The 18,854-nt window shown below is 43.2% G+C and overlaps 1 protein-coding gene across 2 annotated transcripts in view; it reads left to right on the top strand.

Moving 5' to 3' along the window:
* The window catches only part of PSME4 (proteasome activator subunit 4), a 100,076-nt gene that overhangs the window by 39,112 nt on the left and 42,110 nt on the right, over positions 1–18,854 (top strand). For both annotated transcript variants that reach the window (XM_066625885.1, XM_066625893.1), the window contains 12 exons: positions 2,373–2,495; positions 3,691–3,783; positions 4,832–5,097; positions 6,905–7,091; positions 8,949–9,038; positions 9,485–9,549; positions 11,923–12,073; positions 12,422–12,520; positions 12,819–12,888; positions 14,243–14,310; positions 16,345–16,560; positions 18,106–18,263. In XM_066625885.1, coding sequence (XP_066481982.1) covers positions 2,373–2,495; positions 3,691–3,783; positions 4,832–5,097; positions 6,905–7,091; positions 8,949–9,038; positions 9,485–9,549; positions 11,923–12,073; positions 12,422–12,520; positions 12,819–12,888; positions 14,243–14,310; positions 16,345–16,560; positions 18,106–18,263 — 1,586 coding nt within the window. The remainder of the gene's footprint in view (positions 1–2,372; positions 2,496–3,690; positions 3,784–4,831; positions 5,098–6,904; positions 7,092–8,948; positions 9,039–9,484; positions 9,550–11,922; positions 12,074–12,421; positions 12,521–12,818; positions 12,889–14,242; positions 14,311–16,344; positions 16,561–18,105; positions 18,264–18,854) is intronic.

The following is an 18,854-nucleotide window of genomic DNA, read 5'->3' as shown; positions in this document are numbered from 1 at the left end:
GTGTATTTATTCTGGTTTTTTATCTAGTGGCCATCATGACAACTGGTTCCCTGGTTGGTTGGTTATGTCTGGTATAGAGAACGTTCTTTTACTTGTTGCAAAGCTAGTGTCCCTCAGTTTTGGGGTGTGAGCTTTAACTTTTATATTCTTTCTGTTCTTGTTTCCTTGCCCCTAAACAACAAATTTTCCCTTTTGTTTAAATAAGAGCCTCAGTAATCTTTAAGGTTTTCTTTGTTACACAGATATTTCCTTGATCATTTTAGTTTTTCCTTTTTTGCATAAGAACATAAGAACAGTCCCACTGGATCAGGCCATAGGCCCATCTAGTCCAGCTTCCTGTATTTCACAGCGGTCCACCAAATGCCCCAGGGAGCACACCATATAACAAGAGTCCTCATCCTGGTGCCCTCCCTTGCATCTGCAATTCTGACATAACCCATTTCTAAAATCAGGAGGTTGTGCATACACATCATGGCTTGTACCCCATAATGGATTTTTCCTCCAGAAACTTGTCCAATCCCCTTTTAAAGGCATCTAGGCTAGACGCCAGCACCACATCCTTTGGCAAGGAGTTCCACAGACCGACCACACACTGAGTAAAGAAATATTTTCTTTTGTCTGTTCTAACTCTCCCAACACTCAATTTAAGTGGATGTCACCTGGTTCTGGTGTTATGTGAGAGTGTAAATAGCATCTCTCTATCCACTCTGTCCATCCCCTGCATAGTTTTGTATGTCTCAAACATGTCCCCCCTGAGGCGCCCCTTTTCTAGGCTGGAGGCCCAAACGCCGTAGCCTTTCTTCATAAGGAAGGTGCCCCAGCCCCGTAATCATCTTAGTCGCTCTCTTTTGCACCTTTTCCATTTCCACTATGTCTTTTTTGAGATGCAGCGAGCAGAACTGGACACAATACTCCAGGTGTGGCCTTACCATTGATTACCATGTTCTCTGCTGTGTTGTTTCAAAGGCAGTAATCAGAACTGCAGTGGTGGGCTCCCCTTAAATTGTAATCCAGTGTCATGATATTTGCCATGGCTACTGTTGCCTGTTTTGAGCCCTCGAAAACACGTTCTGTCCCCAGTAGTTTCAGGAGAGTTATAGAGGCAAGAATGATAGAGATGACAGGGAGCGTACAAAGACTGCAGTGGTGAGAATAAGGGAGTGAGAGCCCAATCCTGTGGTCTGCGGCTTGGCTCCGTGCCACGGACCACAGTCACAGACATGCCATAAGGCATGTTTGCAGGACTTACTGCCAGGCTCCCACTGGAACTAGCTCAGTGCCAGCTGGCGCTGGGCTGGCACCTGGGTTCCATGGCTCAGTGGTCTCCTGGACTGCCGGGCTGCTGAACGGGAGGTGGGGTGTGGTTGGGGGCACTGGGGAGGCGTCCGGGGAAGGGGGTGGTGTGGCCGGGGGCGGGGGAGAGGCGGATTCGCAGAGCCGAGCTCCGCAGGATCCAAGGTGCTCGGGCAGGGCTGCTCACCCTACACAAGCGCCTTTACTTTAGTGGAGCTGCTTCCCTTACCCTGGGGAAGGGGACAAATGTCCCCTTCTCCTGAGGAGCCTCCCGCAATAGCGCGGGAGGCGCAGGATCTGGCAGGAGCCCGCCATGGAGCTGCCGGACCTGGGTGCCGTGGGCAGCTCAGGATTGGGCTGCCTGTCGTCTTCTTCCCTGCACTCAGCCCTGCGTCATCATCCATTGTGTTTGCAGCTCCCCACTGGTAATTTTACAATTTTTAATTACCACTAATGTCTCTTGTTCTCACAGTCTGCCTTAAATCATTTATATAAAAATTGAACCTTGAGGCATTTTGTGTCTTAATTATAGCATTTTGTTCCATAGTCTCTAGCTATTGACAAGTTTTTTCAGGGTTCTCAGTAATGCTAGAATCTGGATTGTTTGGTCATTGCTGAGAATGGGGATTATGTTAAATGTAATTTGAAGGGCTAACTTTTAGCAGTATAGCTTTGTTTTATTAGCAACATATGTCGATTGTGTAGATGTTATGTGTCCCTAGCACTGAGAAGATCTAAACTATTTTGTAGATATACGGAGCTAATGTGCAGTGACAAACATTCATAGTTAGAGCAGTTGGGAAGTCAAGGTGGTTGATACTGATAGCTTCTTCATTAGTGAAGTGAAATTGCAGTGTCTCATCCTCTGAAAATATGCTACATTCTGAAGGCACTGTACTAGCTCTGTGCCAGCAACAATTCTTATTTCCTTCAACAAAACTTTTGCTGGCATAGTGCTTTAAGGATCAGGCTGTTCACACACACTGGATAAGCATTGATATGTGGACTTTGTAACAAGAATCAAATATAATTCCTAATAAGTTTTGGTTGTTAAATTACAGAATTCCTTTTTCCTGCAGATATTTACCAGAATACTTCGAAGTTTGAATCTTCCAGTTGGAAGCAACCAGGTGTTGGTTCCAAGATTCCTAACAAATGCATACGATATAGGGCATGCGGTTATGTGGATTACAGCCATGATGGTAGGATCCTTTTGTTTTCAGTAGACTCTGTCCACTAGCCCCCCAATATCCAAATGTTAGCTTTTTAATTAGCCATATTCATTGTAAGTTTTATTTATTTAATGTATTGGTACCTCACCCTTCAATGCATGAATTTTTAGGGTGGCTAACAAAGTGAACAATAATGAAATCCAAAACACTGACATCGTAACTGAACAGCATGGCGTTGGTGGAGAGAGGATTTGAGAGGCAGGGTGCCATAGCCAAGAAGATCTTCTCTGCTATTGCCACCCACATTGTCTCGAACAACTTGGAGACCTGAAAAATGGCTCCATAGGGCAGGTTGACTCAGGTGTAAGCATCTTCTCTAGACTTGTATGCAACTCTAAGTATATGTGCAAATAGATGGTGCTTAAATTATAGTAAACATTTTGGCTGGCCTTATGCCTCTGGAAGAATTTCTCAATTCTATCTATCTTTTGGACGGTAGTATGGATGTCAGAAATGTGCCCAAAAAACCTCATCATGAGTGTTGAAGCTGGATAATAAAGCATCACAACTAGTAAGAACATGTGTTTTCCTGGCCTAGGGCATTTAATATAAAAATTCCAAGAAAGCTGTGTGCAATATCTGTCTCTTACAACATTTGAAAATTTTTCTTCTATATAGATTAATAGTTAGCAAGCTTTTTGCCACACTCTTCATTATAGCACAGATGATATGTGCAGGAATTGTCTCATTTGTGATGCGAGCATAAACATTGGCAGGGATGTTCTTCTAATGTAGACCTTAACATTTTTCAACACGGCTGTCAGAAGACTAATGTGAGATTGTCTCATTCAGTAGCCATGAAAACGGGTAATTCTCCAAAAACTGTATGCATCAGAATTGACATGATTGCACATATATTCAGAACAATATCCTATTCAAGAGAATGAGTCATTCATCATGGAGCATTTGGCCAATATTGATGCCTCCAGATGTTTGCAAACTGTATTACAAGTTTGGGAAACCACTTCCATAAAGATATTTTGTGGTGGATTAGACTTCTCACCCATTTACAATGTGCTGACTGTTAGGTTAAAAAAAAAATCACGTAGTGCAACTGTAAATCTTTTAAAAATCTTTGAATTGGAATCTGTTAGAAATTGCATTGTGATCTTGTTTGTTTTTCTTTGTGTTCAATCAGCTTATCTTTATCTCTTTTTCTGCACAGGGTGGACCAAGCAAACTTGTACAGAAACACTTGTCAGGGTTATTCAAAAGCATTGCATCCTTTTACCATCCCTCAAATAATGGTCGCTGGTTGGTAAGGAGTTTTTTTTTCTTTAAAGCTCTTTATGTCAGTATTAATATTGTTGACCGTAAAGTGGAATCTTGTTGCTCATGACTTTTTTTGCATGTTTTACTGGAAAGCAACGTTTGCACCAAGAGTGACTTTAATCAGTTAAGTTTATATTCATGCATGTTCTTCAAACATACACTTGTGAGCAAAATGAGGGGGAAAAAACCCAGAAGTTGTTTCTAGGTAGCTCCAGCTGTATCTGTTGCTGCATCTTATGTCTTGTACTTGTCTCCCTCAGGGTCAATTGGAGTGTATTGCACAGAAAAGATTTTGAATGTCCACAGCAGTCCCTTGGCATGAAATATATTCTTCTAATACAGAAGGTCATAGTGAACTGCTTGACGAAAGAACTAGAGCAGCTGTTCCCAAACTCCTGTCAGGGAGTTGGGACTGCTGTAAGTCTTGGAGGGGGAGGCCAGAAACCGTTCAAAACCAGAAGTGCGCTCCGATCACTGATAAGAGCAATTTTGAGCATTGGGGAGTTGCAAGCCTCTCGGACCCTCCTGGAAGCCAGCACGATCCCCTAACTGAGAGAGGGTGTTAGGGCACTCGTTTCTGGGCCGTTTCCCCTTAAGGGTTCCCACTTCCGGTTCCCCTGGCAGGTCATGACCCACCAGTTTTGGAACAGCTGTTTTACAGCAGTGTTTCTCAAACTTCTTTGACTGCGACCCTAAATGCAGTTTTTCTGTCAGTCCAGTGACCCATTGAGGTGGTAGATGATGATGAATTCTCTGGAGCACTTGGCAGTGACATCGTTGCTATTGCTGAGCTCTGGAGTGCCAAGTTCAATTTTATGAAACCATGCAGCTTACAGGGAACATGCTTCCTGTGACCCTCAGGAACATCCATGTGACCCTCGTTTGGATTGCAACTTCTGATTTGGGAACCACTCATCTAGAGAATAACTTATTTTTAATGTATTGGAAGTAGGAAAGGCAAAATAGCTTTTGCTCCTTTCCATATTGCCAATTAACTGAAATTGATTCTGTTCCATTTCTTTGTATGCTTGCAGAACAAGCTAATGAAGCTACTTCAGCGGCTGCCAAGTAATGTTGTTAGAAGATTGCATCGTGAGCGTTACAAGAAGTTGTCTTGGCTTACTCCTGTGCCTGATAGCCATAAACTTACTGACCAGGATATCACAGACTTTGTAGAATGTATTATTCAGCCTGTCCTCCTGGCTATGTTCAGCAAAACTGGAAGCCTAGAGGCGGCCCAAGCTCTGCAGAACCTTGCACTAATGCGTCCTGAGTTGGTAATTCCACCAGTACTTGAAAAGTGAGTGCAAATGGAACTTGGGGTTGGGGAAAGTGATTTTATTTTCAGAGTGCCACAAAAAGGCACTTTAAGTTATTGTCCTTTCTGCAACTGATTTGTTCTGGTTTGGCCATAGAAAACGGGACTTCCTTTATGTACATGTTTTTTCAGGTGTATGTTATATTTATGGCCAGTTCTTTCATCCGCTCTAATTTACACAGGTGGCCTCCTGTTGTATGAAATTATCTACTCAAATGCTACCGTTCACATCCTAATAGGCCCTCAAGGAGGTGTGTAATATTTATAGAACATAACATCAATAAAAGCAGGTATCAGGAAAAAAAGTCAAACCTACCACTGGAACATCAAGTCATAAGAATAGCTATGCACTTTGTGATCTATGTGGAGCCACCCCAAAATAGTTTTCCTAGTATTGGTTGCGAGTAGAAGAAAATGTAGTATAATCTTAGCTTGCTGATTTAGTGTGTAACATAGCTTGCAAAATGTGTGTTTAAAATTCAGTGTCCATCTTGTTGCTTTTTTACACAATTACGCCATAACAGTATGCATCTAGTTAGAACTCCTGAAGATGAGCTGCTAAAATATTAACATTGTGCTTTCTAAAAAGGATCACAATGATGTCAAATACAGGTTGTGTGCCCCCCCCCCCCATCCTCCTAATTTGTGCTTGGTCCATTTCCAATCTTATGTTTTCCAACTGACAAGTGTAAAGTTGGCTATTTATATCTCCTGTATTGTGTTCACTCAAATTAACTTGAACACTTCTTTATAAACTCTATCCTGGGAAATACAAATCATATCCTAAGATTGGATCCTTCATCACAGTGAGCAAGACTAAAATAAATTGGCATTGTATAGCTAGTATAAGAGGGATTAATATGAAGCAGATTGCATGTGTGGACTCTTCTCCAGATTCACCTCACTTCTCTTCTACTCCTGGCCAACTGGTTTGGTTCTGCTGCATGATTTCTGTTTCTGAGCAAGTGCCTTATTTCCTTAATTAATCCAGCAAATTTTTGTGTATGGGAAGCAAAGCTATATCAAATAGTTAAGGCATGCTTCTTCCCACTCAGGGAGCAATCCTAACCCCTTATGTCAGTGCTTTCCAGCACTGACATAAGGGCAGTGTGCAGCTCAATGTGCAGCTCTAAGTAAGGGAACAAACATTCCATTACTTTGAGGAGGCCTGTGTGAGTGACACCCAACTGCAGAATGGAGCACATGTCCCATTGGCACTGCTATGCTAGTGCTGGAAAGCACTGACATAGGGGGTTAGGATTGCGCCTTTACTGTCTAGTCTTCCCTGTTTCCTTTCCTTCCTGAGCACAAGACACAGAGCAGAGCCTGGCAGAAATGGGCCCTCGCTCCACCTCAGCCCTATTTTTCTTGAGCAGAGCTGCTGTGATTCTCTAGTTACATGAGCAAATCACTAGAGCAGTAACCTGCGTGGGGGAGGGAGAAAATATTTTTCTTTTCATTTTTTTCAAGATTAGTGAAAGGCTGATGCAGATGTACTTTTTACTTCTTTTGTTTTTTAATTCACTGCGGAAATTAGTGGAATGTAGAAAACACGACCATAGCACCTGCATATTAAGGTAATTTTGTTTATGGACCAACATGGGGTAAAGCTGGTAACAAGAAAAATGTACAAGGAATCCCTTCATTAAAGCATCAAAACATAACTTGAGTCTGCAAGGGTCATCTTTTACATATTCATATAAGATAACCTGTTGTATGATGTATTCTTCACTACTGACGAAGATATAAATTCTTTCTTAATTTTCCCCTTGCCACAAAAACTCCATAGAACATACCCTGCACTGGAGACATTAACAGAACCTCATCAACTTATAGCCACTTTAAGCTGTGTAATTGGAGTAGCCCGTAGCCTTGTATCTGGGGGGAAGTCATTTCCTGAAGGTCCAACACACATGTTGCCTCTGCTGATGAGATCGTTGCCTGGTGTGGATCCAAATGACTTCAGCAAATGCATGGTGAGTGTAGTGACCTTCATATGGTGGGTTTTGATTATGAAAAATGTCTTGGGTCACATAAGAATATGCGCCTATATTTTCACAGAGGGGGCGTTGCTCTGTTTCCATATGTCTTTCTATCTTTCAAACTCTTTCCCAATCTAGTGTGTTGCATCTAAAACAGGGGTGCCCAAACCCCGGCCCGGGGTCTCCAATGAGCCTCTGGCCCTCCCAAGATTTGTTGGGGCCCATGCTGACCCGACGCAACTGCTCTCAGTGTGAGGGTGACTGTTTGACCTCTTGCATGAGTTATGGGATGAGGGCTCCCTCCACTGCTTGTTGTTTCACATGTGTGATGTAGTAGCAGCAGCAAAGGAAAGGCCAGCCTTGCTTTGTGCAAGGCCTTTTATAGGCCTTGAGTTATTGCAAGACCTTCATTCATTCATATAAGTTCACCCTTAATATATTCATTTATGTAAACTTATGTAAATTCAAATTTTAAATGTAAATTAATTCCTTTTTCCCCTGGCCCCCAGCACAGTGTCAGAGAGACGATGTGGCCCTCCTGCCAAAAACTTTGGACACCCCTGATCTAAAACATGATTAATCTCTGATGGTTTTGATTTTCCCTTTCTTTTCTCATCTGCATAATTTTTAAGTTATGTTAAATTATAATATTGAAATTATTAAAACATTTTAAATTTTCTCTGTCAGCAGAGTAATAATAATAATAATAATACAGGTATTTCTATTCCGCCTTTTTTGGTCCTCAGATATTTCTCCTTAGACTTTATTCAAGGCGGTTTACATAGGCAGGCAATTTAAATCCCCGTAGGGATTTTTCCAATTTGAAAGAAGGTTTCTGTCTTTCAAGAAACCACAACATTCAGATATTTCTTTCTTGATCTGGTTGCATATTCTGGCCTCCATCCTCCCACGCTCAGAGCAGATGGAATAGCTCGGCTCAGCTTGTCAGCTGCTTCAAGGTCGCACGGTGCCGGTGGCCTCGAACTGGCGACCTGCGGATGTTATCTTCAGGCAAATGGAGGCTCCACCCTCTAGACCAGACCTCCTGCCCAAGGAAATAACAAGGAAATATAGTACCCAATAGGTACCAGCAAGGGACTATCACAATTTCATATGTAAAATGAAAATAATAAAAATGATTAGTTACTATTATGTTAGGTTACTTAAATTAGTCAGACATGTCCCATGTGAAGTCCCATTAGAGTTAATGGGGCTTACTTCCAGGGAAGTGTGGATAGGATTGGGCTGTATAGTAGTATAACAAAATGAAATGTACTATGAGTCTAAATATGCTGCACTTCATAGAAAGTAACCAGCTTGCAATTATTTCGAAATATGCTTTGTGAAAATAGTGTAATGAATGTCCTTCAGAAGTCCCATGTAATGAAATTCACTTTGCATTATAATTTTACATAAGATAGGGTGTCTAGCTTTTGTCATACAACTCATCCTGCCGCCCTGTGGCTTGGTTCAGACACTTGAAACTTGGAGGTCTGCGCATTCCCATTCATATGATGTGGCATGGCTATAGGTATATGCAGTTTCTATATTCTTCTTCAACAAAAGTGGTAAGGGGATCATAGGAGTTGGGTGTGACTGAGCACTAAGTTGTGTAATGTCCTGTTGTACAAGAGGTCTTGGGTGAGGCTTCTTAACCAACCACACAGAAATTTACCTGATTTCAAACATCTGAACTAGCTCTGATTCATCTCATTTTTTCCATATAATTTAAAACAACTATGTAAACATACTTTTATTGTTGGCATTGTGGCAATCTCATGATGTTCTGTTCTTGTTTTATATTTATCTATGTCTGATGCATATTGGAACTTTCTCTTTATCTCCCATTAGATCACATTCCAGTTTATTGCAACATTTTCTACTTTGATGCCTTTAGTAGATTGTTCATCTGTTCTACAAGAGAGAGATAATCTCACAAGGGTAAGATGTTAAATGGCTAATTGTGCTTTAGCTAATCTGTGGAGAAAGCTCTTTTAGCACTCAAGTGTTGTGTCACGCTAGAAGCTATTGTACATTGAACTGCTTTAAAAAAACACAAACTAACTTTAAAGGTTAAAATGAGGAAAGAGCCTCCTTTATAAGTAGAAAAAAACTAGGATCACTATATCTTGTTGTTTGTGCTCCACACCCAGAAAAGTCAAGTTATGTGGCTCAGATTTTATTTAGAATTTATTTTAATTTGAAAGGGTTGTAACAAGGGGAGGAGTATGGATAACAAAAGGGTAGAAGTTTTGAAAGAAGAGTTAATGATTCTTGTAGTATACATCAAATTGATTTGGAATTTCTAACTGCAGTATATCATAATCATGCACTAGATTAGAACATGAAGACATTAAATATTCTTATCTTATGCTTTGAAATTATAGGTGGAGAGAGAGTTGTGTTCTGTTACTGCTGAATTTGAAGACTTTGTACTGCAGTTTATGGACAGGCAAGTTGTAATGGGAGCCTGAACATGCAAGTGAGCTCAAACCACTGCTCTACTGGTTTTCTTACATATCTCACCTTAGGGCCCAATCCTATCCAACATAAGAGCAACAGCACCAAGCAGCAGCCACTGCATCCTATGCTGAATGTGAGCAGGGTGGAGGTCTCCTTGGAGTAAGGGACCTTTTGTCTCCTTACCCCTGCGGTTTTCAAACTCTCAGAGTTTGAAATTCACAGTAAGTCTTTGCGGGGGTGGGGGGGGAGGTGGCAGGGGGGAAGGCAGCAATGCGATCCTCCAGGATCGCGTCACTCAGGGAGCTGCAGGGACTGGGATGCACTCACTAGTTCCTGCAGCAGCGTCCTGGGGCTGTGGGAGCCCTGCACAAGCGCCTGCAGGGCTCCCCTGGTCAGGGAAAGTGAAAGCGGAGCGATCGCACCCCGCTCCGCTAAACTGGAAGTGGGGCGCGATCACTTCACTTTCCCTGACCTGGGGAGCTCTGTAGGTGCTCGCACAGGGCTTCCCACACCCCCAGGAGGCTGAAGGAGGCTGTGGTAAGTACAGCCAAGCCCTTGCAGCCCCTTGAGCGGCACGATTCTGGGCAGGAGGTCTGGTCTGGGCAGGAGGTCTGGTCTAGAGGGTAGAGCCTCCATTAGCCCAAAGATAACATCAGAAGGTCGCCAGTTCGAGGTCACCGGCAGCTCCCTGAACGACTGAGAATGGCGAGACCTTTAAGCAGCTGACAAGCCCAGCTGAGTGATTCCACCTGCTCTTGGTTGTGAACAAGAAGCGTCTTGGCTGCCCTCCGTGTGAGAGATGGAGCTGCTTGTCAGCCTGCGTGGGAGAACTGGAGGCCAGAAGTGAGACCAAACCAGGAAGATCCATTCTGAAATGTTGTTGGTTCTTGAAAGAGAGAACCTCTATGTTTGTAAAAACCCCTTTGAGGGATTTAGAAATGCCTGCCTATGTAAACCGCCTTGAATAAAGTCAGAGGATTATTCCGATGACCAGAAAGGCAGTATATAAATACCTAGTTATTATTTTTATTATTGCGCTGCTGCCTCCTCCATGCGCCCTGGCTGCCCCCGCCCCTTAAGGGGAAAGAGGCCAGGGCCCTCAGGCTGGGGCGTTGCGATGCCCCAGTCTGAAAACCACTGCCTTACTGTGAGTAAAGCTCCAGCCATCTCAGTGAGGCTTCTTAGACCCAGACCAGCTATGTAGCTGGCACAGACTTGAGAAGCCCCATGTTGGCATTCTGAGACCAGAAGTGGGGATAGGATTTGGCAGAGAAGGCCTCACTAGTCCCCACCCCCCTTGAGCCTATTTCACCCTTTTCACCCTCCCCCACCCAGATGTGCCTTCTGCCATTCTTCCTGTGCTGATTAGTGCTTACCCGTGCTCCAGTTGCAGCCAGGGCTCCAGCTATGGCTTTGACAAGGAGGTGCAGGTCTCCCCATCAGTACCGCTTCCTTCCTGGGTGGCGCAAATGTGTCTCAAGCATGTTTGCAACACCCAGCGCCAATGTTGAGGCAGCATGGGGATCGGGCTGTTCGTCTTTTGCACTTCATGTCTGTCTGAAGATTTCTTCCCATCCTGATTCTGTTAGTCACAAACCAAATTAGTACATTAGTGATTCTTAATAGCTTCCCTTAAACCACATGCAGAGGGCCACTTGTCCCTTTAAAGCTATGAAAGGCAGTGCGTAACTGTTGACTCCTTAAGTTAGGGCACAATCCTAACCCCTTATGTCAGTGCTTTCCAGCACTGCCATAAGGGCAATGCAGCTCCAAGGTAAGGGAACAAACATTCCATTACTTTGGGGAGGCCTCCGTGAGTGACACCCAACTGTAGGATGCAGCACATGTCCCATTGGCACTACTATGCCAGTGCTGGAAAGCACTGACATATAAGGGGTTAGGATTGTGCCCTTAGTGTGTGAAGAAGTGTTTCCTCTGTCCAGTCCATTTCATTGAGTAATCCTAGTTTTAAGAGAGGGTGAAGGTACATAGAGAAGTTTTCTCCATCCCAGCAACACATACATAAGAATATATCAAGAGCCCTGCTAAAAATGACCAAGGGCCCATCTAGTCCAGCTTCCTGTATGTGGCTTCCACAGTGGCCTGCCAGATACCTGTTGATGATTAGTGTGTGACTAGAGGAAAGAAATAGCTTATGTGATTTTCCTGCCTGGTTACTTGAAGGCAATTCTCCTCTTGCCAGAGATGTCCAGATAAGTGGTTCTTAACAAGCTTTTAAAATACAGTATGCAGACATGGTTTTATCTTGCCACTTATCTTGTATAGGGACATCAGTAGGTATATTTATAAAATAGTAGCATAACTTTTGCTCACCTTTTCCTCAATTTTTATTATTGTGTAGATGTTTTGGACTTATAGAAAGCAGTACATTGGAACAAACAAGAGAAGAGACTGAAACGGAAAAGATGACTCAGTTGGAGAGTTTAGTGGAATTAGGTTTGTCTTCTACTTTCAGCACAATCCTCACACAGTGTTCGAAAGAGATATTTCAGGTATGTGGAATTAGGAGTGTGGGAATGAAAGTATTTCTCAGCTGCTTTGCCTTGCTTAATTTTTGTAAGACGCATGCTTGTGGAACTGTAGATCCTTTAAAAAGCTCTGTCCTTCTCCTGTTGCTTTGTGTTTTGAAGAAGGAATTACCCTAAAAAGCTAGTAATATTCATCATGCTGCATGTCTAACCTGTGATCATAATGTGCTATAAAACAGTAGGGACAATATGGTCTGATTTGTGACAGTGGCATCAGTCAAGCCTTTAGATCAAAGTAAGTGTTTATCCATATAACAACTCTTTCTACCTCATTAGTTTTATTAACATTTCCCTCTCTTGCTTTTCTCTTAGGTTGCTTTGAAGAAAGTTTTCAACTTTGCCATTTCAAATATATTTGAGACCAGAGTGGCAGGTCGGATGGTAGCTGACATGTGCCGAGCTGCTGTGAAAGTGAGACTGTGTTCTTCCTTGTTCCCTCTTCTCCCCCCTTTGAAGTGCAAATGAAGGAGTAGCTATAGTTTCTGCATTTTTGCTGGCCCTGGGAATCTTTACCTATTTCTCTTCCAAGCCTTGGAGAGCAAATTCTTGCCTTCTCCCTAGTACTTAATCTCTTCTAGAATAAAGACCTCTAAGCAAAGAGGCCACACTTCTAATTACTGCTGTACATTGCTCTTTTTTGTTTGTTTAAACCTTCCATATTTGCAAAAAAGTTTTTAATCTAGAACTTGATTCTTTGTGACATTTTCAGTGCTGTCCTGAGGAGTCGTTGAAGCTCTTTGTACCCCACTGCTGCAAGGTCATAGCACATCTTACACTTAGTAAGTTTCAGTGATCTTACACTGCTTCAATTGGCTCGATTTTGACTGTGTATGTTTTTATTCAGTACCTGAAAGAATAATTCGTTTCACAAGTTACTATTCCTGAAAAACATGATACACTTCATATTGTCCACTTATAATGTCCAGTTAAATTAATTGCAGGAGAGTAGCAAGATTAGTTTGTAACACAGGACAAAAAGCGCTCACATACCTATGAGGTTAGTTTGGTAGGCTGTTCAGCTGCTCTTGCCTTGACCATTTATCCTTTTCTCTCTAAGGACAGCTTCACACACTACCTGGCAGCAACCCATGTTTATCATGCTGTATACAGCTGATCAGTATACAGTAACAGCTGATCCTTGTTCTGGTACCCATATAACACTGCATGTTTATTACCAATGCTATAAGGCCATTATGCAGAGTCCAACCTGAATTTGCTACTGAGTTTACTCTAAGGAGCTGTAGCCAATTATGGCTTCTCGATAAGTTTACCTGTATGATATTGACATGTTTCCAATACTAGTTTGTTGCATTTACGTATATCAATTTTGGATGCTCACTTAATACATCTTAGTATTTAATATATCTTAAAAATATGATGTGTAGAATGGCCTTTGTTCTGTCCTCCTTTACTTCCTTGTCTCTGTTTAAGCCTGGGCTGGAGAAGAGCAAGGGTGGACTGCTGTCTGTGGACTAAGTTAGGAGGGGAGGTGAGCATCTGTTACAGGACTTTGTATGAAAAAGAATCTACAATATAAAAATTTGTTCACATACAGCCATTACCCAAAAGAGTCATGAGCATTATAAGCAACTATGAGGGGCCCTGTATCCACGGATCCTGTATCCATGGATTACTTATCTGTAGATTGGGTCCGCGGGCCTCCCCAGCTTCCCTAGGCCTCCTGATGCCTTATAAGGCGTTAAAAAGTCACTTCCGGTTTCACAGAGAAACCAGAAGTAGCATATTTTTTACTGTTGGGCTCAGCAGAGTCCATGGATAGAGGTCTGCAGCTTCTGCTGGTCTCAGAGGACCCTCTGAAGGCAAGGGGAGTGGGGCTCCCCTCACCTCTGGAGTACTGGGGGGGGTATTCCCTGGTATCTGCAGTTTCAATTAACTGTGCGGAGGGGGGGTTCCAAAATGGAACCCCCGTGAATACTGGGGCTTGCCTGTACACCTTCTGTTTACTAATTATTCAGGGGACTGGTGAGGTGTGAGGCATTGGATGGTAAAAAAGATGCTTAAAAATAGCCAAGAATACTTAGCTGAGTGAGTAGCTTAATGTGTCACTCGCAAATAAGTCATCACCTATGAATACTTCAGAGTAATAATAGGATGGTTCAATGTCTTCCCTAGATGATGATGTCTTGCATGATGAAGAGTTGGATAAGGAGCTGCTCTGGAACCTTCAGCTTTTGTCTGAGGTAATATGATGAATACTAGGTTTAATTCTTGGTGTGGTTTCTCAGTACTTGATCAACTTGGGCAGGAGGTCTGGTCTAGAGGGTAGAGCCTCCGTTAGCCCAAAGATAACATCTGAAGGTCTCCAGTTCGAGGCCACCAGCAGCTCTGTGAATGACGAGACTTTGAAGCAGCTGACAAGCTGAGCTGAGTTATTCCACCTGCTCTTTGGTGTGAGTGAAGAAGCCTCTTGGCTGCCCTTCAAGTGAGAGATGAAGGAGCTGCTTGTCAGCCAGCGTGGGAGGGAACTGGGGGCTAGACATGATACCAGACTGTGAAAGATCCATCTGAAATGTTGTGCGGTTCTTGAAAGATAGAACCTTTCTGTTATTGTAAAAATCCCCTCGGGGATTTAGAGATAGCCTGCCAATGTGAACCGCCTTGAATAAAGTCAGGGGAGTAATCCGATGACCAGAAAGGCAGTATATAAATACAAGTATTATAATTATTAATATTAGAGTATTAAGGGGATGGGGCTATAGTATTAAGGGGATGGGACTATTGGTATGAAATGCTAAGGTATCTGTATTATGGGTCATAGCTCAGTGGTTTTGCATGCAGAAAGGTCTAGATCAGTGGTTCTCAAAAGTCCTACTTGGACTTTGGGAATCCTGTGAGTATTTCCTGGGGAGGGGAGGGGCAGGGCAGCAACAAGATCAGGATGATCATGCTGCTGCTGGGGAGGGTTTTTCAACTTACCTAGGGGTCGCTACGGTTCACTGGAGGATCTCTCCTCATGGCTTCTCAGTTATGTAAAAAGGGGGGGGGAGAAAGGTTTTTTTCCTGCTTTTTAACAGTATTTAAGTCTCAGGGTTGGCTTCAGAAGAGGTCGCAGTCTCACCAGACCCTCTGGAGAGCCAAAGTGACCATCAGGTTAGTTGGAAAAGCCCTCCCATTTCCCAGCAGCAGCACAATCGTCCAGATCAGACTGCTGCTGATTTCTGAGTCATTTCCCTTAAAGGGGAATGACACTTTTCCTGTTCCTCTGATGGGTCATGACCCACCAATTTAAGAACATAAGAACAGCCCCACTGGATCAGGCCATAGGCCAGCTTCCTGTATCTCACAGCAGCCCACCAAATGCCCCAGGGAGCACACCAGATAACACGAGACTTGCATCCTGGCGCCCTCCCCCGCATCCGGCATTCCGACACAGCCCATCTCTAAAATCAGGAGGCTGCACACACACACATTTGGGAACCATTGGTCTAGATTCAGTTCCCAGTCTGAAACCCTGCAGAGGTGCTGCCAGCTATGGCAAGCAGTACTGACCTAAATGAACTAATGGTCTGAATCCATAGAAGACAGACTTGCATATGTTCATGTTAGTGAAAAATGGCAAAGTGCAGAGAAACATTACCATAGTTTTTTAATACAAGAAACGTTCATGTAATGCCTACATGCACATAATGCTTTGTGACTGAAAATAAGCGGTCTAGACACAAGATGCACAGCACTGTTTTGGACTGTTACAGAGCTATGCCTGCATTCCAGCTTTTTGCATAACAGTTGATGCTTAATCCAAAAGGAAGGAAGCCAAAAACTTGCCCATTTTCTTTCCCTGAATAACAGTTATAACACTTCAGGTGGAATTGTGGTGGCTGTGATGGTGTCCCCAGAAGAGCTGGCTTTTGTGTGTCTTACCCAAAACAAGTTCTTTCAGTGCAGAAGTCCCTTCCACCACAGGAAGGTCTGAACTGCTCTTTCCCGTTATACCCCCACCATCTCAATTGTTAAGCATCCTGGATGATAAAGGCCTCATATATGCCCTCCACTTCAGCCAATTGTGGCACATTTCTTTTGGCGCTTTATGTTGCAGCCATGTAAATAGCACACATTTCAACATCATATGCCGCAATTTTACATGCTTGTCAGGATGGCATCAGGGTTTATTGGAGAGTTGTAATATCCTTGATATCTTCTAAAGCTGTTCCTGTGTGTTGTTCCCATGGTTTATTATGGTTGTATGTGATTTCTGATATTTCTTTTCTGGTTAGATCACTCGTGTGGATGGGAAGAAGTTACTGCCCTACAGGGAGTCACTTGTGAAGATTCTTCAGCGAACCCTCCATTTAACTTGTAAGCAGGGTTACATTCTGTCTTGTAACCTACTGCACCATCTTCTTCGTTCTACTACACTTATCTACCCCACAGAATTCCGCAGTGTGCCAGGTGGTTTTGACAAGCCTCTTTCTGAATACCTTCCCATCAAGGCAAGGATTTTAACTTACTTAGGATTAGAGGATTTGACTGCCTGCTTTTTTTCTTTTTTTTAAGTAAAAGTATGAAACTATTATTCTGTTTGCTTTTATTTGAACATTTATCCAACCCATTGGCTTTGGAAAGTGTAACTGAAAAATGCTGAGAGTGTAGACAACTGTGGGTGCAATCCTAACTGGCAGTTATGCCAGCATAGGAGCCCCTGAAGGGTCGCAAACGTGCCGTAAAGCACATTTGCACCTCTGTGGGAAGAAGCTGCATCGGTGTGTCCAGATGCGCCAAAGCACGGAGGCCGGCAGAAGCCTCTGTGGCAGCTTCCTCCCCGCCGCTTGTGCCGGTGCACCCATGCCGATAAAAGCGGCAAAGGTGGGCGGGGAGGGCAGGTGATGGGTGGCCCCAGGGGCGGGCGCACGGGTAGCCGGGGGCGGGCTTGGGACCCGGCTGTTATGCCAGATCCTAATCCCTGTCCCCAGGGAGAGCGGAGCGGCTTCGAGCCACTCCGCTCACCTCGGACTTGTGCCACCTCCAGAGGTGGTGCAGGTTTAAGGAGACCCATTGGGGCGTGCAGCCCTTACCCAGGGGTAAGGGGAAGAGCTTCCCCTTGCCCCTGGCTGAGCTGCAGCCAACGAACCTGCATTGGATGCAGCACAAGCCTCCTGGCTTGCCTGCTCCAGTGCAGGTTTGGATTGCGCCCTGTATTTCTCAATTTCTTTTACTGGCAGCATTTTGTATTATGGTTTTTTTGGCCATCTCTGGCCTGCTCTGTCTTCAGAGGTTGCAACAAACTGCAGTTTTTAGTGAATGAAAAAAAAACACTAGAAGAGAGGCAATACTCTTTGAACAGAGCCTAACTTTAAAATTTCAATATTTATACTATATTTAAAGTACCATAGCTCCAGTCTGTTAACAATTTTCTAGGTAATCGCCATAGCCCTTTGAATGGTGACTAAATGCCAACTGCAGCCAGTGCAGTTGAAACAATACAGGTCTTTTACATGCCATGAAATGTAGTGCTGTCTGCAGTCCAATGATAGTTAACCAACTAGAGAGTTTTGATGTTACCTGTTACTGATCAAAACCAAGAAACCCAACCAGCCACTCCCTCCACTGTGGAGAAGCACCAGGACTGAGTCTCACATACTCCATCTTCCTTACACTGAGAAGGAACAAACTAAACCAGAAAATCCTCCAGTTATTTCAACATTTGAGTAGCTCAGCAAGTAGTGGCTACGTCCTGTGAAGAAGAATTTAGATATAACTAATAATCTGAATTGACCATGATTGGCAGGGTGGGGTAACAGCTAACTGTAAATGTTTCCAGTTGGCCTTAATTTTTAAAAATGTGCTCCAGACCTGTCTTTTCCAGTTATCAAAAGCAGACTTCTTTTGAGAGAATTTTGTTATGATGCACCCCTGTTGCCTGGCGAGTGTGTTGCAGGCCTTTTTGCCTACAATAAGGACTGGTTTTGTCATTGACTTTATAACATGCAACTGTCTGCTATTCTTGTGAAATGCAAATTTTCATTTTGTGTTTGCAGGACTGGGGTAAGCCTGGTGATCTGAGGAATCTTGACATTCAGTGGCACATTCCTTCAGCTGAAGAGACAGCTTTTTCTTTTGATTTGCTGGATTCTTTTCTCCATCCAGAGCTTGACAAACTAGAACATTATGCAGATGGAAATCTTGAAATGTCCAGGTTAGTGACTAGGATTTGCTCTGTTGGACTGATCTGTTAAGAATCACTTAGATCAGATTGGCTAGCAACTATGTCAGCTATAAAGACAGTAGTACTTCCAAGTGCTTCTTATGTATTATCTCAATAATCCTTATAACAGTTCATAGAATAGGCCAATATTGTCCTTCTGTTGCAGATAGAAAGCAGTCATGCTGTGCATACTTCATATGCAATGGCAACAGTAGCTTATTATGCACCACAAGCAAACTAGTTCTTGGTTTGTGTTTCATGCCCATGTCAGTGAATGGGTATTTTTATTTTTGTAAACATGTACAGCTTAGCTCTTGAAGATAAAGTTGCCTAAATTCTCCTACTGATTTTGTGGGTCAGCTGTGATTTTTTTGCTGGGGACTTCCTAGTTCAGAATTCTTATGGGAAAGAAACACACTTTTTTTTGAAGTACACACTGAAAATTTAGCATGTGTGCTACATGTGAATACAGGTGTGCGCCACTTAATGATGGGGATATGTTCTCCAATCCCTGTTATGCGGTTAGGTCATTAAGTGAACGTTCAGTCCAGTCTGTTGCCTTTGTTGTGTAAACAGACACTC

This window comes from Tiliqua scincoides, chromosome 1 (assembly GCF_035046505.1).
Source record: "Tiliqua scincoides isolate rTilSci1 chromosome 1, rTilSci1.hap2, whole genome shotgun sequence".
NCBI lineage: Eukaryota > Metazoa > Chordata > Lepidosauria > Squamata > Scincidae > Tiliqua > Tiliqua scincoides.
The sequence above is the reverse complement of the archived record's forward strand: the minus strand, read 5'-3'. Positions and strand labels throughout refer to the sequence as shown.